The sequence below is a fragment of the Talpa occidentalis genome, unplaced genomic scaffold (genome assembly GCF_014898055.3).
Source record: "Talpa occidentalis isolate TD23 unplaced genomic scaffold, MPIMG_talOcc4v2.1 talOcc4.10, whole genome shotgun sequence".
Lineage (NCBI taxonomy): Eukaryota > Metazoa > Chordata > Mammalia > Eulipotyphla > Talpidae > Talpa > Talpa occidentalis.
In genome coordinates, this window is record NW_023600993.1 from 88,050,083 (window position 1) to 88,074,205 (window position 24,123).

General features: G+C 47.5%; 1 protein-coding gene across 3 annotated transcripts in view; it reads left to right on the forward strand.

Moving 5' to 3' along the window:
* Positions 1-2,130: 2,130 nt before the first annotated feature.
* Positions 2,131-24,123, forward strand: part of BCL2L1 (BCL2 like 1) — a 49,191-nt gene continuing 27,198 nt past the window's right edge. Inside the window, exons 1-2 of one of the 3 annotated variants that reach the window (XM_037497348.2) lie at positions 2,131-2,345; positions 3,792-4,467. In XM_037497348.2, coding sequence (XP_037353245.1) covers positions 3,904-4,467 — 564 coding nt within the window. In that variant the 5' untranslated portion in view covers positions 2,131-2,345; positions 3,792-3,903. Of the gene's footprint in view, positions 2,346-2,613; positions 3,496-3,791; positions 4,468-24,123 lie in introns of those variants that run through there. The other 2 variants (XM_037497357.2, XM_037497340.2) reach the window with 2 other exon arrangements.

The following is a 24,123-nucleotide window of genomic DNA, read 5'->3' on the forward strand; positions in this document are numbered from 1 at the left end:
CAAAACAAAGAAAGAAAGAAAGAAAGAAAACATGCCTCTCTATATAAAAAAAAAAAAAGAAAAAAAAAAAGATAAAAGCTGCCATTGTCACCTCCCCACGGGTCTCACCCACATCTGTGTCACCCAGTCCACGACCAAAAGACAAGCGCAGTTTCTTTACGTGTCTCTAGGCTCCATGCGCCTCCTCCAGGTCTCCTGGCTCCATCCTGCTTCCTTCCTTCCTCAGTCTCTTCTTGCAGCTTCTTCTCTTGCTGCTCAGCTCAACCCTCCCTTGGGTGGGGCAGGGAACCTCCCCCTTTCCTGGGGACCACCCTGTTGCACTCTCACCCCCCACCCCTCTGGCCTGTACCCCAGCTCTTGTATGCATAAATAAATAAATCTTTAGGAGAGAGAAATTATATGAACAGAAAACTCACCAGAACCAAAAAAAAAAAAAAAAAACAAACCACCCAAAAGAGATTTTGAAATATTTTTTAAATTGCTCAACTTCACTCATATTAAAAATAATGAAGAATGAAAGCAACTCTTGCCTTTACCCATCTGATTAACAAGGATCAAGTTTGATAACACCCTGTTTAGTACAAAATGTGAGGAAATGGGCACAATCAGAGCTTATTGATGGGAGGACAAATTGGTACAACTGCTCTACCAGTATCTTTACCAATATCCATGAAAATGAAACAAAACAAATTCATATACTTATTTATGGGTTATTCTTCTTCCAGGAATTTATCTTGGAGATAAGCTCCCACATATGCAAAATAATGAATGGACAAGTTATAGCATTATTTATAGTAGAAAAGAACTGGAAACTACCTAAGTGTTCCCAAATGCGGGATGAGGCAATTAAATTATGGCATGTCCTTGTAAAGTTGGGCAGTAATTTAAAAAATTGAAGCTGTTTCAAAATTTAGAGCTCAGTGAAAAAAACAAGATGTAGCAGTATATATGGCATGCTACTGCTTGTGTAAAACATTTACACACATAAACCTGCTTGTGAAAATAGTGACCATCTTTGAAAAGATACACAGGAAAGGGGTTCAGAGTGATGACCCTGCAAGGGAAGCAGGGGATTGGAAAGCAAGGGTGGGAGGATTTTTTTTTTTTTCATTCTATGTCTTCAGTATATGTTTAATATTTGATTTTCCTTATACCTATTTTTAATAAATCAACATAAAATTAAACATCTTTCAATGTTTGAGATCAAGTCCAACTCACTTATATGGTCAACTTTCCAATCTCCTCTCACACCTTAATTGTCCTCTGTCATTACCTTCCAATCACATTGCTTCTATTTCAGCCTATGGAACATGAAAGACCTTCCTGCCTTGGGACATTTTGCACAAGCTGTTCCCTGCCTAGGCTGATGTTCTCTAGGCTTTTCCAGTGGGCTGGCATTTTCCTATTCTTCAAGTCTTGGGTTCTATGTCATCTCTTCAAAGTGGCCATCCCTGCTCACCCCAAATTAACAATCATTGAATAAATGCCTCTCTCCCTGCCCAGGCAGGCAGAGGGGAGGGGATTATACTCCTGACCACCCACTCTAAAGCAGTACTTCTCCCTCTACCCTCTTTATGACAATTTACTTTCTTCGTAGCACTAGGGACGATTTGAAGTTACCTTGTTTGGTTATTTCCTTGGTTGTTTACACTTCAAGGTATAAGTCACTATGAAAGCAAGAACCATGTCTTATCTTGTTCCTAACTCTCCAGAAAACCAAACAATAAACATTTGTTGAATGAATTTATGCAGCATATACTAGGGACCATACACTATCCTGGGGATTTTATAAATAACAGCTCTTTTAATCCACACAATAACTCAATGAGGGAGGTTGGGTTGTATCCATTTTATCCTTAAGGACATTGAGGTGCAGAGGCATTGAATAACTTGCCCAACTAAGTGATTTGGAAACCCCAGACCTAAGGTTCTTAGCTACAACGCGACGCTTTTCCAATCTATAAACTGATGGAATGGATAAAACTGACTAAATGATTGAATGAATAGAAATGTGAATTTTTTTTTTGCTTCGCCGATGCCCCACTCTATCGCAAGGGGGCGCTCTCTCCAAGGTCTTGACGCTAGTCCTTAAGGCGCGCGCTCCCTTTGCGTCTCGGGCTCGCGCGCGCTGCCGCGGCACCGGAAGTGACTGAGCTTGCAAGTTCCCCCGGTCTCTTCAGGGGAAACTGAGGCCGGCTCGTTCGGAAGAGACAGAGCGAGCCATCAGCCAGGTAGGCCGGCCCGGGCCCGCGGTGCGGAACTCAGCCGCGAAGAGCCCTCGTGTTTGGAAACGACCTGGCCGATGAAGGGGGGATGTGGCCCCCCACGGCTCGCGGGGCTCGCAGGTGAGAGTGCCGCCTCACGAGAGTGCGTGGCAGGCGTTGCGCCCAATGGGAGCCGTCGCCGTCCCGCTTCCGTGCCGACTGGGCTCGCTGATTGGCTACGTCGGGGCGGGCCGCCGGGGGCGAGACCCCTCCTCCAAGAAAGGTCTAGGGGGCGCCCCTGAGGGAGACCGGTTACCTAGCAACGGGGCGGTGGCCTGCCGGGTACCCGGCCTAGCGGGCGGGAGAAGCCGTGAGGCCGCAGCCCACCCACCCCGGGCTCTGGAGGGGTGCTCCCCCCGGCCCCCAAGCCCTCCCGGGGGCGCCAGGAAGCCGTCTGGGTTCTATCCCCAGGAAAACGTGGCCTCTCAACTATGGGGGGGGCCTGGAGGAGGCCTCGACCTCTCTCCCTGACCCGAGGAGAGGCCCAGCGCCTCACCCTCACCCCGTCTTTGTGCAGGGCGCCGGCGGCCATTGTGTCTGTGTGGAGAATGGAGGAGCCGGCAATCCGCCACCGCCACGTCCAGGGCTTTGGGGGAATTCAAAGAAAACCAAAGGCGTTTCTGGGGTGTCCCCGGCCGTCAGCTTGCCGGAAAGGCCGAGGGATGGCCTTTCCGAAGTCAGACCGCAGATCCGAAGCAGTTTCCCCCTCCCTTCGCCCCCCATCGAAACCTTGAGCCCCATGGAGAAGTCCCTTCAGGGTTTCGGAGGCTCACCCTGGGCTGGTACTTGAAATAGAAAAGAAAAAAAAAATTTCACACACACACACACACACACCACACACACACAACTAAACCCCACACCAGCCACCTCCGGGAGAGTTCTCCTGGCTCCCAGTAGGAGGCGGAGAGCCAAGGGGCGTGCAAGAACGAGGGGGCTGGGCTCCCGGGTAGCAGGAGGCCGTAGCTGCCGAGCGGCCGCCCTCGATCCGGGCGATGGAAGAGGAAACCAAGCGAGGGGGCCGGTTCCTGAGCTTCGTAATTCCTGTGTCGCCTTCTGGGCTCCCAGCCTGCCGGGTCGCATGATCCCTCAAGCCGGAGCTGTTTTTTTTGCGAGCCGCCGCGAGGCCGGCTGAGTTACCGGCATCCCGGCTGCCAGCTCCTCTCCCGACCTATGATACAAAAGATCTTCCGGGGGCTGCACCTGCCTGCCGTCGCCTGAGACGGATTTGAATGTAGGTGGTGCGGGGAGGGGATGGGGGGCAGACTACCCATGGGGTGGCTTTCCGAGGAAAGCATTTCGGAGAAAAGGGGGTGGGAGAAAAAAAAAAAAAAAAGGCCGGTGTGATGATTCAGAGCCGGGTGGTGCTTTCAATTTGACTTCATTGAAGTCTCTTGGAAGCTAGACCCAGGTCTTCATTGGAGCCACAAAGAAATCAGTTCTGGTACCTGAAGGGGCTATGCGATGTTGTAGGGTAAATGACATGCACATTAAATTTTCATTTTTCTGAAGCTCTTTCTCTCCCTTCAGAACCTTATCTTGGCTTTGGATCACAGAAGAGGACCACTAAGCAGAGACCAGACTCAGTGAGTGAGCAGGTGTTTTGGACAATGGACTGGTCGAGCCTATCCCTATTATAAAAATGTCTCAGAGCAACCGGGACCTGGTGGTTGACTTTCTCTCCTACAAGCTTTCCCAGAAAGGATACAGCTGGAGTCAGTTTAGTGATGTGGAAGAGAACAGAACTGAGGCCCCAGAAGGGACTGAATCAGAGATGGAAACCCCCAGTGCCATCAATGGCAACCCATCCTGGCACCTGGTGGACAGCCCCGCATTGAATGGAGCCACTGGCCACAGCAGCAGCTTGGATGCCAGGGAGGTGATCCCCTTGGCAGCAGTGAAGCAAGCACTGAGGGAGGCCGGCGATGAGTTTGAACTAAGGTACCGGCGGGCATTCAATGACCTGACATCCCAGCTCCACATCACCCCAGGGACAGCATATCAGAGTTTTGAGCAGGTAGTGAATGAACTCTTCCGGGATGGGGTGAACTGGGGTCGCATTGTGGCCTTTTTCTCCTTCGGTGGGGCACTATGCGTGGAAAGCGTAGACAAGGAGATGCAGGTATTGGTGAGTCGGATCGCATCTTGGATGGCTACTTACCTGAATGACCACCTAGAGCCTTGGATCCAGGAGAACGGCGGCTGGGTAAGGACCATGCCCCTGCTTGTCCCCTTCCTTCACCTCTGGTCAAAGACATCCCCAATAACCCCTGTATCTCTTCCTGATTATTGGGGATGTTGATTGCTAAGGACACTGGCCTCATTGCACTGTGAGAGGTTAACTTCTGAAACACAAATGACCTAGTTCTTGAAGGATCAGGCATCTTTGATTCTGGTCACCCTCATGACCCTACTCTTTTATACTTGTGTTCCAGTTTCTCAACAGAGGAAAACAGTGTAAGTGTTCCTTTGGCCTCAAACTTGTGAAACTGGGAAGTTACATCAGTTTTTCCCTCACCTTGACACAGTGGCCCACCATACAAAGGGGTGATGAGTATAATGCCTGGAGAAGATCATGAGCATCAATGACCCACAAACCCCTTCATTCTTACTCCCCCCGGGGGGTGTCAATCCTATGCTAGGCTTTCCTTCACCAAATCAAGTCCCCTTTCTTTCATACATGGTATTCTTATCAGAACAGGACAAGGCCACACAGGACTTCCCATTGGCTTGATGGCTAAGGATTAATGTTAGGGTGGTGCCAGCTGTGTTTGTGTTGTGCCCCTATGTTCATTTGCTCTAAAGTGTGCAACTTTCTGTGTGGTTGGCCTGTTTGTGGAGCTCTTGCTGTGTCACACATTAAGCCCTGAGACTTTGCACCTCACTGCCTAGGGTCGGTTGGAGAGCTCCAGCTGTTCTGCCTGTTGCTTTCCGGCCAGGGCCCTGGGGCCTCTTCCTCAGCCCTGTTTGCTGGCAAAGCAAGAACCGGTCTGTGGGGCTCTGTGGGACATTGCGATCCAGTGACAGACTTCAGAAACAAACTGATAATGGGTGTGAGTCCCAGCCCTGTCATTTAACCAGGTGTGTGACCTTGTGACCAAAGCCTGTTTACCTTGAGCCTCAGTTTCTCACACTGAAAAAATGCAGCCAGCCCTCTTTGCCTTGCAGAGTATTGTAAATCCTGGAGATAAATGTGATGTGAACGCAGTGACTGACATCAGCAAGTTTGCTGTAGTAGTTGTTACTGGGCCCTGACATACTTTGGGCCCAGGAGTTAAGCCTTATTCCTTTCCCAGAGAGGGAGAATTCTCCTCTCCATCACCAAGTCAGGATGAGATAGTGAGACATTCTTAACCAGTGGTCATTGTAGGCAATTTTTTTCTCTTTCATGGTGAATGGGTTCCTATTTATTGGCTTATCTCTTTGCCAAGGGGAGTTGCAGGGCTTATGAGAGGTATTTCCTTGCTTATCTCCCTGCCTAGGGAGGTGGAAGGCTTTTGAGAGGTATTCTGTCTTCCTGAACACCCAGAAAATTGAGCAGACTGTGGAAAATAAGTCATCTATTGAAGGGGTTGAGGTGAAGGGACCATGCACCATGCACTTAGGAATGTCAAGAATGCAATTATCCATAGGCTGGGCCTAGGGTGTGGTAGGCACTTCAGTTTACCACTGAGCAAGAGATCTCTGAGTTGCCTTAGAACCTCCCTCCTGTCTGATTTCCTATTTCTTTGCAATTTCATCAACTCTTCCCTGCTGCCAGTTCTTATCAAAAGCAAAGGGGTCGAGTCAATAGAGGTCAGATGACTGGGGGTGGAGTTGGGGGGAGGTAAAAGTGGAGGGCTTTCTTGAGCTGAAGCTGACCAGACTTGAAAGCCATTCTGTAAATGAACTCCCTGGGGGGATAAATGATTAAATAGTTCCTGTTGGTTTGTGCGATGACCTCTCTTATTCTCTCCTGCTTTGATTCTCTTTGGGGGCAAATATTTGTTCAGCTGATTATAGGAGGGACAGGATTCCAGTGTCTCTGACACACCCTCTGAGGCATCTCCAAGTGGGGACTTGAGCCATTTGCTCACTTTGCCTTTACTATTGTCTTTGGCCAGAGGTCCTAATATCAGGTGGGTTGTGACCAGCTATTTGCAAAAGGCAAGCTGCAAGAGGTGCCTGGCTGCCAGCCAGCCTCTGCAAAGGGCTACCCATCCCAGAGAATCGCCAGTCACCCAGTGTATGTTGTATGTGGGAAGAGGTTTTAGATGCAGCAGTGCTGGGCAAGTTCATTAGATCGCCACTGGATTGAAATTCCATCCTCTGTCTCTTTGCTCAAGAATTATCAGAGCCCGTTGGACAACATACCATATGTTACTTCCTTTTGGTGAACAGAGGGGATGTGTGTAGAAAAGCCAGTTATGTCAGAATCATTTCTGGGCACACATTTCTTCCTGAACCCAGGAGGTAAAGAACATTTGACCCGGGATCCTTTGGGTAGAAGTTACCTGCCCACTTCCTTCTCAGGTATCATCCTGTTTGAGCTGCACAAACTGGCAATTGTAGTGGCATCTCACCACCTTCCTGGAGGCTGTGCTGGGGGATGTGTGAGTGTAGGCGTTAAGGCCACTTTCCCCTAGGGTATGCTCTCAAATTAGCATATCTCTAGGAAATGGAAGTTAGCCTTTATGGCTTCTGTACTCAGTATTAGGCATTGTGTGGGATCTTTATACTTATCTAACCAAAATTTATTGAGTATCTACTGCATTGTACTAGGTGCTGGCCAGACATGGTACCTGTCCTCATAAAAATGACATGCTGTTCACCCAATATCTTCCACAATAGGTGGGTTTATTCCCAGTTTACATGTGAAGCTTCTAAGCAGCTGGCCCCAGGTGTCCCTCATCCAGTTAAGTGAGACCAAGTGAGAACTTATACTTAACTCGGCCTCACTCCAAAACCTAAGCTCCTTCCATCCATATCAGGTCATCCTAGAGTAATAAAGTGACCCAGACATTGGGCACAGAAAGCCAGAGAGGCTGTTGGGCCAAGCAAAACATGCCTGTGGAGGTGCTCTCCCTGGGCTCTGATCCTGACATTGTTCAGGTAGCTGCAGGAAGAACAGTGCCTTTGTCATCAGTAATAGGTTCCAAAGACAGTGTAGCCTTAGATTTACAACACTCATGGTAAAACTCATGGGTATCAGGGTTTTGCCCAGTCAGAGTGGCCTTCTTTTTAATTGTTTCATTGCTCAAACCTCCTCAGGTCCTACCAATAGTAAGAATGGTGTGCATGTGGAGGGAGGGTGGCCCGCTCTAGGTATGTCTGTTTCAGTCTGGGTAATGATGCTCAAGGACTGGAATCCCAGACTCAGCCATACCACCACCTGCCTGGAGTCACCTGGCAAGATGCTTGAACCTGTTTGTCTCTCCTGTCCATCTGTCTCTCCCACCTGTAAAGTGGAATAATGATAGCCAGCTGCCATTGCTGGACTCCAGTAAAGAATCTAGAACAAAGGCCCTTCTTGTACCTTAATTGTAGGGTGGAAGCACTCTTTTAATAAATAAGCTACCTGCCTCAAAAAACTGAACCTTGCCCCCAGAGTTTCTCAAGAAACAAAGCCAGTTCCTAAAAGGTCCACCTAGAATGGTGTATGATGGGACCTTCCCCGAAGGGACAGTATTGCCGGGGCTTTGCAATGGGAAGGTAGATATTTGCAGGGTGAAGACCCAGGTGGGCTAGGCATTTGGGAATAGCTGTCCTTGGGCAAAACATTGTATGTGAGGAGAGAACATAATTTGGCCTTTTCTAGGTTGCATGACTGTGTGGTCTTCTAGTTTTGTAGGTTTCTTCTTGTCTTTTCTGATGACTTCGCCAAAGATGTATGCTTACCTCAATGACCTTTGCCGATCTTAGCAGCTGTTGGCAGCTCTGCGGTTTTCTCGGGGAAACCCCATTAGAAACCCAAACGTGGAAATTTTTAGTAATCTCATTCAGGTCACAAATGAGGTAGAAGTATGTCAGGGGCTCCCCCTCAAAACACCCAGGTCTTCTGGATGTACTTTTGGGGTTGCTGTTAAAACTCTTATCACCATTGCAGGGTTTTCCAGACTTCCTAGGGCTAATTTCCCCCAGCAGCCCCAAAGAGCCCTTCTCGTTCAAAATTACCCAGGTATTTTTTCAGGGGGACCCAGCAGAACCCAGAGGGATTTCTTAAGTTTTGTGTGGGCAGTTACCAGATTTGTTTGGACTGCTGGCTGCAGAAAGCAGCAGTTGTTAGCTGCTCTCTCAGCAGGCTTCTGTCCTGAGGCCAGTGGACTTGAGCATCCCCCTCTAGGCCTGACCTTCTTATAAAAGCACCCTCAGCCTTCCAACATGGGGCTTGCTTTCAGCAGCCGTGATTTTGTCTGTGTTTAGAATGGATGGATTTAAGACTAATTCCCAGTGAGCTGCCCTTCTACAGAAACACAATCTCCTACCTTAATTAGCAGGATCCCATCCCTACCCCCAATCTAATTCTACAGAGTCCTCCCTAAGGATTCCCTCTCTTGGAAGGAGTCACTCTGCTCCCAGATTCTCTTTTCTTCAGTCCCTCCAGCCAACAGTCTGTCTTCCCCATTCCCATTTGGCAAACCTGAGTCAGACAGTCCCACTGGATCCTTTTGTTTAGCCTGGGGAAGAGAAGACCCAGGAGAATATGATCACTGGTTTCAAATATCCAAAGGGAGAGGGGCTAAGCTTTTTTTATTGGTATAGTACCCAACAGATCTTGGATAAATGAGAAGATAACAGTGGTAGAATTTAAAAGTGTAAAGAAGAACATTAGTTACACTACTATGTATTTGCAAGTTGTCGGAGCTTCCTGGGCCTGGATTCTACATTTTGCCCATACTTATTTCCTCAGCACTAAGCAGAAGTCTTGGGCAGAGTGAGTACCTAGTGAGACAAATGCCCACTAACTTTCTGAAGAAACAGACACTTCTTAAACCAGAATAGTGGGACTCACCCTTTAACCTGATCATTCATTCATTGATTCAGGCAATGTTTACTGGGCTTGTACCAGCTATGCCAGGCTGTCCTAAGAACGAGGGATATAGAAGTAAACAAAACTAAGTTTCTGTTCTGATGGAGCTTGCATTCTAGTGCGGAGAGTACAATAAACATGTAACTAATAACTATATATACATACACATAACATATGAGTAGTGCTGTGAAGAAAATAAAGCTGGCTGAGGCATAGGAAGGTGGGGCTGAAATTTTAAAAGAGTGGTCAGGGAAGGCATCACCGAAAGACAGTATTTGAACCAAGACCTGAAGGAACTGAGGTAGTAGGTAAGGTGGGTTCCTGCCAAGTGTTATAAGCAGAGGGAGTGGAATCAGGAGGGAACATGCTTGTTGGCAAGTTCAGGGACACACAAGAAGGCCAATGTGACTAGAGAAGAAACAGCAAGAGGGAGAGCGGTAGGAGGTTGCGAAGGGAAAGTGGTTGGGATTGAAGGGGAAAAGGTATCCAGGGGACTATTCACAAGGGCATTACAGACCATGGTGAGGACTTGGCCTGGGTTGAATGAGAGAGAGGCCAGGAGATGGTTTGGGGCATAAGTGAAGGTTTTGAATTCTGCAAGGGTGGCATCATGGAGCCCAGTGAAGAGGCTGATTCGAATGCCAGCTGAGAAAGAATAGTTGCTTGGATCAGAAATGGAGGTAGAAGCAGTGAAAAGGGATTGGAGAATGAATAGGCTTGCACATCCCATGTTGATGGGTCCCGCCACCTTGGAAGCAACATTTCTTAAGCTCTAGATCTTAGAATCAGGTCTAAATAAAGCTAAATGTTCTTAAGGGATAGTTCTCTCCACAAGTGATATTCTGAATGATCCCCCTCCACTTTAGTAGCAGTATTTTTGTCTGAATAACTAACATATTTGGGTTCAAGTTCTATTTCATCCATGTCTAGAACTACATGACCATGGGCAAACTCCTTGAACTCTTCAAACCTTGGGGCAAATAATGCCTGCCTCACAAAGTCATAGCAAAGACCCAGTGAGGCATCATGAGGTGTGCCTGAGATGCACAGGCTGGTGCCATGTAGGTGTCATAATTCTTACCATGTTCACCACAGAATTAATGTCATTCACAGAGACCCATTCACAGAATCTTCAGCATCCAGGGCAGGCAGGCCCTAGCAGCGCTCATAGTACTGGTCTTGGAATCAGGATCCCAGTTCCGCTGTTGGTCCGCTCAAACTCACTGTCACCTTGGCCAAATCACTTCACCCACAGGCTCCTGTTTCCCCTTCTGTAGGACGGAAGGCTGAGTAGACAATATAGGAATCCTGGCTCTGACTGGCTTCAGACCTTGTGGCAGATTTGCTCCATTATGGCATAGTCACGTTAGTTTTAGGAGGACTCTTTCCTGCCAGCAGCTGCAGCACTTTAGCTGCAAAAAGTTAACTTAATTCCAGTATCAACATACTAGGGTCATTTATCACAGACCCCCACAATACTAGCACTCCGCGTTTACAGCTTCAGAGCACTTTCACATCCACCTTGCCTTTTTGATGCTCTTGGTGGTGGGGGAGAGGGTGTGTGTGGGCGGAGCCTTGTCTCCATTCTGTCGGAAATCGGGTAGAGAAAGCTGAAGTGACTTGCCCAAGGTTACCTCAGGAGGAAGATGCAAGATTTGAAATCTCAGATCTGGACTTGACCCCTTACCTGCTGGATGATCTTGGGCAAGTCTTTTTTTTTTTTTTTTTTTTTTTATTTATTTTATTTTTAAAATTTTATTTATACAAGCACTGGGTACAGTCAGAAGCGCGGGAGGGTGAGAGAATCCACCAGAGCCAGAGCGGGGAGCAGAGCAGGCAGGAGGACCGAAGTACACTGCTGAGGGGAGCAGCGGGCGGCAGGAGAGGTCTGCACACCATGTGGGATCCTCCTCCAGTGGCCGGGGAGCAGCCGGGGATCGAACTGGCGCTGCAGAGGCTGCGGGCAGCTTCGCAACCCAGCGCTCAACCGCTGCGCCACCGGGGAGGCCCAAGGGCAAGTCTTTTAACTTGTAAATGGCTATAATAAGAACTCCTTGTTGGGAAGATTCAGTGAGTTCATTCTTGTCTGAAGGCTTTCAGAATACTGACTATGATCAGCTGCAAAAAGCAGCCTTGTCCTCCGGCTCCGCTAGTCACATTATCTAGCTTTCCGTTTATTACATATTGATTTTTGCAAATAGTGTTTTCACAGAAAGAAACTGCCTTTGGGACCTTCTGCTACTTGGTTTCCTCCCAGTTGAGACTCTCAGGCCAAGCTGGAGCCTTACTGTGAGCTCCGAGCTACATGATTTTTTGGGCAGACTCCAGAGTTCCCCTCGGAACTAGAGGTTTTCTCTCGCTCTTCAGGAAATGCCATTGCAATGACTTCCATGGACTGCTTCCTGTCCCAGCCCTGCAGCCGGATTCCTGCTGGCGAGAGTGTGGAAGCTGGAAAGTAAAGTCCCTAGAGGCTCCCCACCACAAGCTACTTTTTTTGGACCTGTCCCTCCCTTTCCTCTTGTCAATTATTTTTTTGCTCCCTCCTCCTTCACCCAGTTCACTCTCCAGCTCGGATCCATCCCTTTAAAACTTACAGGATGCATTTCCACTTAGTTTTGTGAGACCTTTCACCACGACACCCCTGCCCCATGCTGAGGGCTTGGTCAGAACTCTTGAGGCCTCTCTATGGCTCCATCATTCAGTAGCAGTTTCAGTCTTGGACTCCCCCTAGAGGGACATTAGGCCTGTCACTTGCAGTGCCTTATGTCATCCATTAACCCTGAGTTCCCCCAGGGGTCCTCACCCAACCCCTACACAGAAGAGACTCCTAGGAGAGATCTGAGAGGTTTGGCATGTATAAATCCTGCCCTTGGAGCTTGAAGACAGAGGGTAGAGTAAAGCCCAGCCTCTTCCCCCTCCCCCCAGTCACCTTTCAGAAGGAAGCTAGAAGGTTGAAAACCTTGTTGGACAATCATCTGAGGAATGGGAGCTGGCTTGGGAGGGGATTGGAACGCACTCAACTATGCTTCAGATCCTTTGTTCCGTTCTTGAAAGGGAAACATTCCCCTCCCTCCTCCCTGGCCACACACACGTGCCTTTGTTCCCCCGAGTCAGGCGGGGCTGGGAACACAGTGTCCCTTCCAAGGAGCCTGACTTGCCTCCCCAGAGGCTGGCCTCCTGGTCTTCGGGACTGGGGTTTTTGTTCAGGAGCCCCTAGCCTTGTGTCCTTTCCATTGGAAAGTCTTTCCCTCAGAGGCTGACAACTGGCCTACAATCAGCTGCCCAGGGACTTCCCTGGAATTATTCCATGGGATGCCCATGTCCCAGGATTAAGCAGTTCCTCCCTCTTATTCCACTTGGTGATTAATATTATTGTTAACATTACTATTAATAGCACCTAACATTTATCAAGTGCTTACTCTATGCCAGGCATTGTTCAGAGTACTTTACATGTATTAATTTATTTCATTCTCACAGAAACAGTCTGAAGTAGGTACTATTATTATCCCACTTTTACAAATGAGGAAACTGAGGTACAGAGAGGCAAAGCAGCTTGTGCAGGGCAGCACAGCGGGAAGTGGCAAGGCCTGGGAGGGTAGCTTCCAGGCTCCCACCTCTAAACACTGCGCTGGGCCCCCTTCCCCCATGGCCCCAGTGTCTAGATGATTGTTGGCATTTATCCAGGGCTCACTGTGTGCCAGGCCTTTTACCAGCTTCATCTCTGTGTTACAATCCCAACAACCTTATCATTATAGGACCCTGAGATTTGGGAGGGCTCAGTTAGCAGGAGCAGAGTCAGGTTTTGGAACCAAGTCTGTCTTACTCCAAAGCCTGAGTTCATTATTGCTAACGCTTCTTTAAAACCCTACAGGGTAAGTGATATTACCTTCATTTTCTGATTGAGGCTCAGAGAAAAGTTACTCCGGAACTCATAGGTTAGTACCAGAAAGACCAGGGATTCAAGGTTGGGCTGTTGGACTTCCCCACAAAACTTTATCATTGACTAGACTCAGTCCACAGTGAAGTAGGTGAGGCACGTATGTTCATTCCCCTTGCAGGAAGAACTTAAGGAAAGGGGCTTATATTACAGTAAGTGGCAGAGTCAGACTTAGAATCCATGTTCTGACTTTTAGCCCAGAATGATCGATTTTGCCTGCCTCCCCCCGTCGGCTGGATTCATTGCCAGCAGCTATTCTCATAGTCATATTGCATTTGTTAAAACAGCAGATACCGGTGAATGCTTTATATGTGCTGTGCTGAGTGCTGGGGATCCTGGGCATGCGGTGGTGAGTGGGCGTGGGTCCCCTCCTCAGGAGTCTGTTTCCATGCCTCACATCTTGGCCTTTCCGGTCCTTCTGCCACCTGAATGAAGCTGTGTGCAGCACCCACGTGTCCCCTCGGCTTCCAGACACACCAAGTCATGCTCATTGTAGTTAGCATGTAGAGATACTCAATTCAGGTTTGAAACTTAGCTTGATCTCTTGCTGGTATAATAAGACTTGAAGCAAATCAGCTTCAAGTTCTCATAAGTCCAAGAGAACAATACCAACCTACCAAAGTAAGCAAGGCTTAAAGGAGAAAGCACCATGCAAAAGTGGTTTTTAGTAATAATAATAGATACAATGTGTTGAGTGCCAGGTGCTGTGTTTAACTCTCCACATAATCAACTTGTTGGGTTCTCTCAACTCTGGTGTCAAGATGGAGAATCTAGAGCTTAGAGAGACTCCTCAGAGTGTCCACAGTAACCCTCCTTGTCGGAGACAGAGCTGGGTCTTGCACTCAGATGTATCTGGTGCCAAAGCCTACTCTCAAGCCACTGCGTCATTGCTTCTTTACAGGCCCGGACTGGCTTATTTCACCCTAAGCACCTGGCAAAGGGCCCAGGGTTGTGCAAGGGCTTGGCCAGGGTCTGCTCAATGAACATGAAGGGCTGTTATTAGATTCAGGTTAGGCTACAAAAATGTCTCTCCCTGAGGAAGTAAACTGATTTGAAGCAATAGGAACAGACCAGAACACTTGGTGAATGGCTCCAGGCAAACTGTGCCAAATCTGTGGTGTAGACTCCAGAAGTAGAAAGTCAGACCCACTGGCTGCATCCCACAGGTGACCTGGATCTCTGCCAAACAGGCCACTTCCACCATCAGCTACTGAGTTGATTACTCAGCCCAGAGGCCTCCACCCTCAGCATGCATCATAAGGACTTACCTTCTCCCTCACCAACCCAGACTTTCTTCAGTGCCAATAGTGGAAAGTGTCCGGCAGGGGAAAGGTCACTGGACACTGGAATAATAATGGCTTTCTCAGCAGTGTTGGCTTCTTGCCATTCACACTGAGACCTCAGTTTCCTCCTCCGTAAATTGAAGATAATGGTAACTCTTAATGACGATAGTAGTAATTTCTTTCTCATAGACTTGTTGTGTTTCTTCTGCCTGGGTCACTCTCCCCCTGATGTGATCAGGGCTGTTTTATCATTTAGGTCTCGACTCAAACAACACCTCTCCAGAGGCCACCCATGTTTACTCGTTTGCTGTCTATCTCCTCCAGTAAAATGTAAACTCCCAGGTTGTAGGGACTTTGTCTCATTTTTTTCCCTTCATCCCCAGCCTCCAGCAGAGTGGTTGGTACAGAGGAGACACTCAACAATTTTTGTTGTATGAGTGAGTGATTGTATAGCCCACCTAAACCAGGGCCTGACATCCAGCATAACCTGTCAATATTGGTTAGACATTATTCCTACCTACTAGGAAATGTGGAGCATGATGACTTTCAGTAAGTGAAAAGACTGTGGGAAGAGCAGGATTGGTAGGTAAGAACCACCTAGATGGAGCTAGAGGGTGGGATGTGTATAAAGCAATTGGGAGACATTAAGGAGGCAGATTGCTTAGACCTGAAGAACGTCTGGGTTGGCAGTAAAGCTGGTCAGGGAGAAGGGAGTTTGCAATAGATCTAGGGGAAGAGTGATCCATGGTAGTCCCTCTGGGTGGAGGGACAGGGATGGCTTGTATAGAGAGAGGTGAGCCTGATGGGGAGAGACCCAGAGCTTCTAAATGGTTGCAATCAGGTCTCCAGGAACCCCTGGGAAAGAGAAACCCTTGCCAGCTGGAGCTCAGCAGGCAGAGCTGCAGGGAGATAAAAGCCAGAGGCACCTGTGACCTAAGGAACAGGTAGTCTGCCCTGGTTGTTATTTTGGGGCTGTAGGCCAGGTGCAGATTCAAAGACTTGATTGAAGCCTTTTGGCAACTCTGGCCTCAGCAGGGTAAACATCACCTGTCTCCTGCCACCTGCAGCAACAATGCCAGGAAGGTACCCTGGGCAGACCCAAAGGGGGCCCAGCTTTCTAGCTGCCCTTGTGGAACAAGAAATACCCCCAGGAGAGGCCACTCCTTCCCTGCCCCATGGCTTTTCTGAAGAGCTCAGGTGGCAGTGAGGTGCCTCCTGCCCAGGAGGTCCCCCACCGTGGTTCCAGCCCCTGGAAGACAGGGGCCGGGCATTGGGAGCCGTTGACAGCTGGGCCCAGCTGGGGGGAGGGGTCAGTTTGGGAGCAGGTGCAGATTTCGGCGAGGGTGGGGCCTGAAGGGAAGTAGGGATCTTGGTAGGCTGCAAAATTTCCCTCACCATCCCCCAGTCACAGCTGGCTTCTCCAGGAACCTGATGACCTAGTTACAATGCTTAGAAATTGTTAGCTTAGCTTGCAGTTCAGGGCTGTGCCAGTCTCTCTGCTCTGAAGCTTCTTGGGTCCAAAAGGTATGCTGGCATTCCCCCTAAGAGGTTCCCCATGAAGAACATACAGGCTTCTTGCCTAAGAGAGGAAAGAACCAATCAAACTTCTTCCCTTCCTCCTTGTGCACCCTCGCCTCTGTCCCCTTCTGTTTCTCTCATGGGGGTTGGTGGGTGGCAACCCTGGAGGTTCAGCCCTGAGGGAGAGACTCCTGTTGCCCTAGGGATAGACTGAGCATACCTGGCCATTCCCTGCTTATCGTCGACCCATCTCAGTGTGACATTAAGACCTGATGGAAAGGAGTGAGGAAAATCTGTTGCATGTTCTGGAGGCCCCAGCCTTCCCAGGCGGCAGCTGTGCCTGGTTTTCCTGGTGTCTGCCTCTCCATTGTCTCCCTTGGAGGAATTCCATCACTGTTAAGGGGTCAGGTAGAAATTTTGACAAGCCAATATTGAATCTACTTGTTCTATAGTTATCCTTGGGCAAATTACTTAATCTCCCCCAGTCTTAGTTTCCTCATCTATAAAAAGGAATAATAATATACAGTGCTTTTCTTGAAGACTCTTGTGAGCATGAAAATAACTGGGAAGCTGCATGGAGCACTTAGCATGGAGCCTGGCATATAGTAATTACTCAGTATGACAGCTACTATTACTGCTATTATTACCAGATTGCCTACACAGGTGATCAAGTTGCTGTGATCACTATGGAGCTACCCTCCAAGAGCAGGCTTTTATGCTGACATAGTATGTGGATATTCTTTGAACAGGGAGCTTGGGGATTTTAAGTTTCAGGAAACTGAGGATGTTGGTTCATAATCTTGTCTCTCATCTCCTCCACAAGGGCCCCAAGACATGCTTTGTCCACATGTCTGTGGCTTATATTGTTGGCTTACATTTTGGCTTATATTGTTGACAAGGCATTTGGCAACCAGGCATATTTCTTCAATCTTTGCCTAGTGCTTGCAAGAGGACAAGAACTACCTTCTCTGCTGTTTTCATTGCTGTATTCCTAGGTCCTGCCACAGAACCTGGCACATAGAAGGCCTTCAATCATTATGTGTTGACTCAGTGGAAGACTTAATGGGTAAAATATTAACGTGCGTAGGAACATGTCTACCACATAGTAGGTGCTTGCCGTGTTTGAATGATTAAAAAAGTTGTTTTGGGGACTCTGGAGTGTTTTCAGGATGGCACCACTTGTTTGCTACATGGCCATTAGCCTCTTGCCAAGCTCTGCCTGTTGCCTCATCTGTTGAAGGAAGATAACAGCTGCCTTGCCTCCCTCCTGCGCTGGAAGTGAGGCCCAAGGAGATGATAGATGAAAAAGCACTTTGAGAACTATGAATGTTTACTCCTTGACTAAAGTCACAGCCATAGCTATGCCATTCATTCATTCATTCAACCAACAAGCAGTTCTTGAGTGGAAGAGCTATCCTAGCTCTCTCACTTACCTGACTTCATGAATTTGAACAAGTTGCTGTACTTCTCTAAGCCTGGACATTTATAAAATGAAAATAATGCTCATTTCACAGGATTGTTGGGAGAAATTGCTCTGAGCTAACTGAGGATAGAAATTCTGTCTTACTCACTGTTAACTACTGTTAGGCCTAGCACTTGGTGGTTAAGTGTTTAGTGACAGGTGACTGACATCCATGATGATGAATGGTGTCTGAAAGTGCCCCTGAGGATGTCTGGTGGAGACCAAGAGCTCACCAAGTGCTGGGTCTTCCCTTTTCTTCTCACAGTGAAGTTTGGTCATTCGTTGATTCAGCCATTGGTTATCTTCTACCATCAAATTACCAGGCACGGCCAGACCTCTTGAGTGTGACTCAGATGAGAAGTAGAAGTGATGGGAAATAGAAATGAGTATTAACTCCTCGGCACAGGATATCCCCACCCACCTAGGCTGGACTGCTAAGTGGAACCACTGACCCAGCCGGGATCAGTGTTGCTTAAACATAAAACTGAGACACAGCGGGCCTCACCCCACATTCACCTCTGATGCAGAATGAGAACAACGCCCCTTGTTCTACCCACTCTCCATCTGCTATTCAACGAGAAAAATTTCCCTTTGCTCACAGCTCCCACATTCATCTGGGGTTGCCATATCAAGGAAGTTTCAGAAATGGCCCTTTGGGGCAGGATCCAGGGAGGGAGCCCAAGGCTACGACTCAGGGTCTCCTGGGACTGGGTCAAGCAGCAGGTGCAGACGTGCAGCCCCAGGCTGGAGACTGAGTGATGAAACTGAGATGTGTAAAGCCAGGCAAGAAGTCAACCCAGGAGAAGCTGCCTGCCTGTCCATGCAGGTGTCTGGGCACCTGGGGGCAGTTTCTGGGTCTGATTTAGTGGTGGAAGTGAGGTTCCAAATTAGCACCCCAAGCCTCAGTGAGGTGAACCTGGGGAACTCCAGAGGAAAGCCTGCGGTTGGCACCCACTCTGTGCCTTTGATTCCTCAGACCCCTTCAGGGTGAAAGAGGCCCTTCCGCCTGCCTCCACAGCACCTGCTATAGGTAGAGCTCCTGGGACAATGAAGTAATAAGCATAGCTCCCTCCCTGTATGGGCCCCTGCTGTGAGCCGGGCACTGTGCTGAGGGCTCCTCAAGATCAGGGGATCGTTTTGTTATTGGAAATGCTGACTCTGGAGTTGGACAGAGCTGGGTTTCAGTCTGGGCACTACCACGTACCAGCTCTTTGAATTTGGGTACATCCCTTCACCTTTCTGAGCCCCGGATCCCTTATCCAAAAGATGGAGATAATAATACCTTTCTCATAGGTTTTCCTTTTTTTTTTTTTAAAGATGAAATGGGATCATCCTTGTCAAGTTTAGCACATGTTACAGTGATTTTAATAATAGCTAACATTTATTGGGCATTTAAGTATTTCATATTGTTAATTCATTGAATTCTCAAAACAGTACCATCCAGGTAAGTATTCTTATTATTCTCATTTTTACAGAGAAGAAAAGCAAGGCATAGTGACGTTAAGGAACTTGTCCAAAGATGCACAGGTGGTGAATGGTAAAGCCATGATTTGAACCTAGGCAGTCTGGCTCCCAAGCCCACATAGTCTACCTATATCCATAGTATAAGGAGGGCGGAGTAAATGTCACTGCTGTTTCTTTTGTATCCAGCCTTGTAGCTGTCTGTGGATTTTGGTCTATCTGTTGAATTCTGAGTTCAGTGAAGGCAAGAAAACCATCTTAATCACCTTGCATCCCCAGAGACCAACATAGTACTCAGAGTACTCATTAATATTTGCTTAATGGCTGAGAATATTCCCTCTCTTCATTAATCAGTCAGTAGCTCTTTATCAACCATTTCCTGTAGGCTAGATTTGAACTAAACCCTAGGAGAAATGCAGAGTACAACTATGCTTCTGTAAGCGGAAGATTGGGTGTGTGTGTGGTGGGGAGCATTCCAGAGCACTGTGTCATTGGCAGAAACTTCCACACAGGAGACAGAAACAATACAGGTGACTTGGGGATGTTTTCCGAGCTGGGATTCCCACCCTCCCTGATTGGGCAACTGCCTGCATCTCCCTGCTGAACAAGGTCACACAGATTCTCTCCTCTTGCTCAGCTCAGAAGCTGCTCCTTCTCTTGGCTCTTTTGAGGAAGATGCAGCTTTTTTGCTCAGGCAGCCAGTTCATGGGGACCTGGAATGACATGGGGAAAGTCAGAAGTTTGGAGCTGGAAGGGGCCTTTAAAAATCACTCATACATCTCAAGAGGTATAAGCATATATCCCTAAAGCATACATAGTGTTGTAACCAATGTTACTGCAATTAAAATAAAGAAAAGGAAAAGTCAGATGAGATCAGGCATGTTCAGGGTGCCATTACCATAGACTGAAAAGAAAAAATTTAACATGTATGGATACAATATTAAGTTCACCACTAAAAGTTCAGTCCTATCTTTCACATACATACATGCATGCATTCACACATACTTACTTCCATGTCACTCTTGTCCCACACTGCAGCCAGAGAGTGATCTTTTATTTATTTTTTTTTAAAGATTTATTTATTTATGCATACAAGAGCTGGGGTATAGACCAGAAGCGCGGGGGGGGGGGGGGGGGCGGGGAGGTGGTTGAGAGGATTCACCAGAGACAGAGTGGGGAACAGAACCGGCAGACTGAAATACACTGCTGAGGGGAGCAGTGGGAGAGACAGGAGAGGTCTGCCTTGCCATGTGGGTTGCTCCCTGTCCGGGGATTGAACTAGTGCTGCAGTGGCTGCAGATAGCTTCATAGGTTGTGTCTTAACCCTTAGCGCCCCCAGGGAGGCCCAAGAGTGATCTTTTGAAAACCAAGTTCCAGTCTGAACAGGTTCTCACTTACAGCCCTCCCAGAGCCTGACCAAGACCGCTAAGTTCTGCTTGCTCTGGTACTGGCTGATTCCATCTTCCATCATCCTACCTCTCCATCTCTCTACTCAGGCCACTAGGGCTCCTGCTGTTCCTGGTTCCTGGCACACTTGTCCCTGCCTAAGGACCTTTGGAGTTGCCCTTCCCTCTCCCTGGAATGCACAGCTTCTGGTCCTTGCCTGGCTGTTCTTTCAGTTGACTCAAGCTCACAGGTCATGTCTTCTGAAAGATTCTCTTTGACCTTCAAGCTAAAGTAGCCAAGCTGCTTCTAAATCCCTCTCCAGTGTTTTTACCTTCTTGTATTTTCATCATAGCACAATCTCTATCTGAATTTCCTTGCTTTTTGTCTGTCTCTTCTACTGAAATATAGGCCCCATGACTTAAGGAGTTTGTTCATCATTTTACCTATAGAGCCTAGATCTGCTTCTTGCCGGTAATAAACATTGAGTTATTTTTTAAATTAATTAATTAATTTGTTTGTTTATTTATTTATACAAGCACTGGGTACAGTCAGAAGCACGGGAGGGTGAGAGAATTCACCAGAGCCAGAGCGGGGAGCAGAAAAGGCAGAAGGACCGAAGCACACTGCTGAGGGGAGCAGAGGGCGGCAGGAGAGGTCTGCGTGCCATGTGGGATCCTCTCCCGGTGGCCGGGGATCGAACCAGTGCTGCAGAGGCTGCGGGCAGCTTTGCAACCCAGCACTCAACCGCTGCACCACTGGGGAGGCCCAACATTGAGTTATTTTTAAATGAATGATTGAACAAATTAACACACCTAAGACAGTGTTTTCATTTTACACATGAAAAAACTGAGGCCCAAAGAGAAGGTGATAAGAATTGACTGTTTTTTCAGCTTACCTTTTCAGTACTCATGAAGTGTTCAGTGATTTACATGCATTATTTTTGCCACTTATTTTTTTTTTTATAATGAGTTGTTTGAAACATATTTTGTACACTGGTAGCATTTTTTTTTTTAACATTTATTTATTTATTTATACAAGAACCAGGGTACAGGCCAGATGCCCGGGAGGGTGAGAGGATTCACCAGAGACAGAGCGGGGAACAGAACAGGCAGACTGACGAAATACACTGCTGAAAGGAGCAGCGGGCGAGACAGGAGAGGTCTGCTGTGCCATGTGGGTTGCTCCCTGGCTGGCTGGGGATTGAACTTGTGCTGTAGAGGCTGTGGACTGCTTCACAGTGCTGCGCTCAACCCCCTGCACCACCAGGGAAAGCCCTACATTGGTAGCATTTAAAAGAAAAGTGGACCAATCCCTGTTTTTCATTGGACTCTTGTTCTGTTTCATAAAGAGTGGAGACAACTTAGGGAAGTTCATATAACCAAGAAGATAAAATAACTAGGGAAGTCAGGGAAGGGAAAGTATGGGTAAGATAAAAGTTGAGACTAAAATTAAATTCCCAGAAGTAGACACCACATAAGACCCTTTGAACTGAGCAAAGGCTTTGGATCATTCTTTATGATCAATAAGTAAATTATGCCCAAATTTTTGAAAAAAAAAATTTTTTTTAATCTAATCACATGCATCACTTTGGGATCATTCAGGATTTGCTGGCTCTTTTCTAGTCTTATAAGCTGGGGTTCTGGACTGAGTCACCATGATCTTCTCTTTCTCCTCATTTACCAAAGGGATCAATCTGGCAGGGAAGGGCCTAGACTTCTCCTCTCTGGAGCCAACTGACTTTTTTCAAAGAGGTCTTTTCCCCCAGGTTTATGAATCGAGATATTGCCATTGAATTAGACACAAAGTGTTTCCCCTACTGTCCAAAAGTAAAGCATTCCTATTTGGTATGATTTGGAAGGTTATTATTTTTTTTTTATTATGGGCACACTCAATAATTATTCCGTACAAATTAATGATAACTGTTCACAGATCAAAAAAATAACCTACCAGATCATACCAAATAGGAGTGCTCTACTTGCAGTTGGTGGGGAACTGTGGGCACAAGAAATGATACCTTGTGAAAGACAATAAATACTAAATGCCAAATAAGAGGAACTTATTTGACGGAAGAAGAGAGATTTGTGCTGGGACTTACCATAGAGACAAGGAAAAGAGGGACTGGCACTCCTAGCTGGGGAGTCATGTGAGCTAAGATGCACAGGCTGGGATGGACTGGCAGGAAGAGACCCATAAGCAGCAGCAGTAGTCCAGTTTGGAGTATGTGTCGAAGGGTCTCTCTTAGGTGTTAAAGTCAAAAAAGGTCAACTGGAGCCAGATTTGTGGGACCCTCAAGTGCCAGAGAAATATTCCTTGGCAGCCCTGGTATCCCAATAGATGAGTCATTGCCAGGCACAGATGCCCATCCTTGGCTGCCTGTCAGTCCACTCATTCCCAGGTAGCAGTGCCAGCATCTAAAATGGGAGCCAGGACCTTGAGTTGACAGTGAGTGCTGGGAATAAGTGTAGGTGTTAGGTCAGTTTAGCCTGTGACCTTCCCAGGTGTGTTCAGCAGATGATTATTGAGTACCAACTATGTGCAGGCCTGTGCTATGATGAATAAGATGGTCAAGGACACTGCCCACACAGAGCTCTTAATTTAGTGGGGGAGATAGCTAGCCCAAGAAACAAACAAAAGGTGATTTCAGATAGAGAGTTAAGTATTCTAAAGAGAATGAAACTGAGTAATGGGATACCTAAAAAGGCACATTAGGGACGTTAAGGAAAACCTCTCTAAGGAGGTAACATTTGAATTAATAGTAGATTATGGGGGTCTCCCTGGTGGTGCAAGGGGTTAAGCACTGCACTATGAAGCGATCCGCAGCCTCTGCAGCACAAGTTTGATTCCCCCGCCGGCCAGGGAGCAACCCACATGGCGCTGCAGATCTCCCCTGTCTCGCCCCTGCTCCCCTCAGCAGTGTACTTCAGTCAGTCTGCCTGTTCTGTTCCCTGCTCTCTCTGTGGTGAATCCTCTAACCCCCCACACCTCTGGCCTGTACCCCAGCTCTTGTATGCATAAATAAATAAATCTTTAAAAAAATAAAAATAAAAGCAAGTTGCAAATAAGCCAAAAAAGGAAGTTAGAGTAGGGCCTCCCCTGGTGGCGCAGCGGTTGAGTGCTGGGCTATGAAGCTGCCCACAACCTCTGCAGCGCCGGTTCTATCCCCGGCCACCGGTGAGGGTACCAAATGGCGCGCAGACCTCTTCTGCCTCCCACTGCTCCCCTCAGCAGTGATTTCGTCAGTCTGCCTGTTCTGTTCCCTGCTCTGGCTCTGGTGAATTCTCTCACTCTCCGGCGCTTCTGACTGTACCCAATGCTTGTATAAATAAAAATAAATCTTTTTTTTTAAAAAAAAAAAGCAAGTTAGAGTAAATTTAAAAACAAAAACAAAAACAAAAAAAGAGTAGATTAAGCAAAAGGAAAAGGAGACAGCCCCGGAAGATGTGAAGCAGAGATTTTGCGGCAGAAAAGCAAGGTGGGATTAAACCTGGTCATTCTTGCACTGGGTGCTCTCAGATACTTGGCTCTAAATCTGGTGGGCCTAGCCTGCGCCTGTGTTTCCCTTTGTGTTATGGATGAAGGTGCTCTTTCACACCTCCCTTGCAGAGATCCAAAGGGAATAAAGGTGACTACCTGTCCCACTTTGGCACTCTGCATACATTTTCTTATTTAATTCTTCCATGCAGCCTGTGTGGTAAGTGGTCTTATGGCTCCGTTTTCTTTTCCAATGAGAAAACTGAGGTTTGGAGAGATGACATTGCCTTCCCAGGGTTCTGAGTTCTTAACATGGTAGAACCTGGATTCAGACC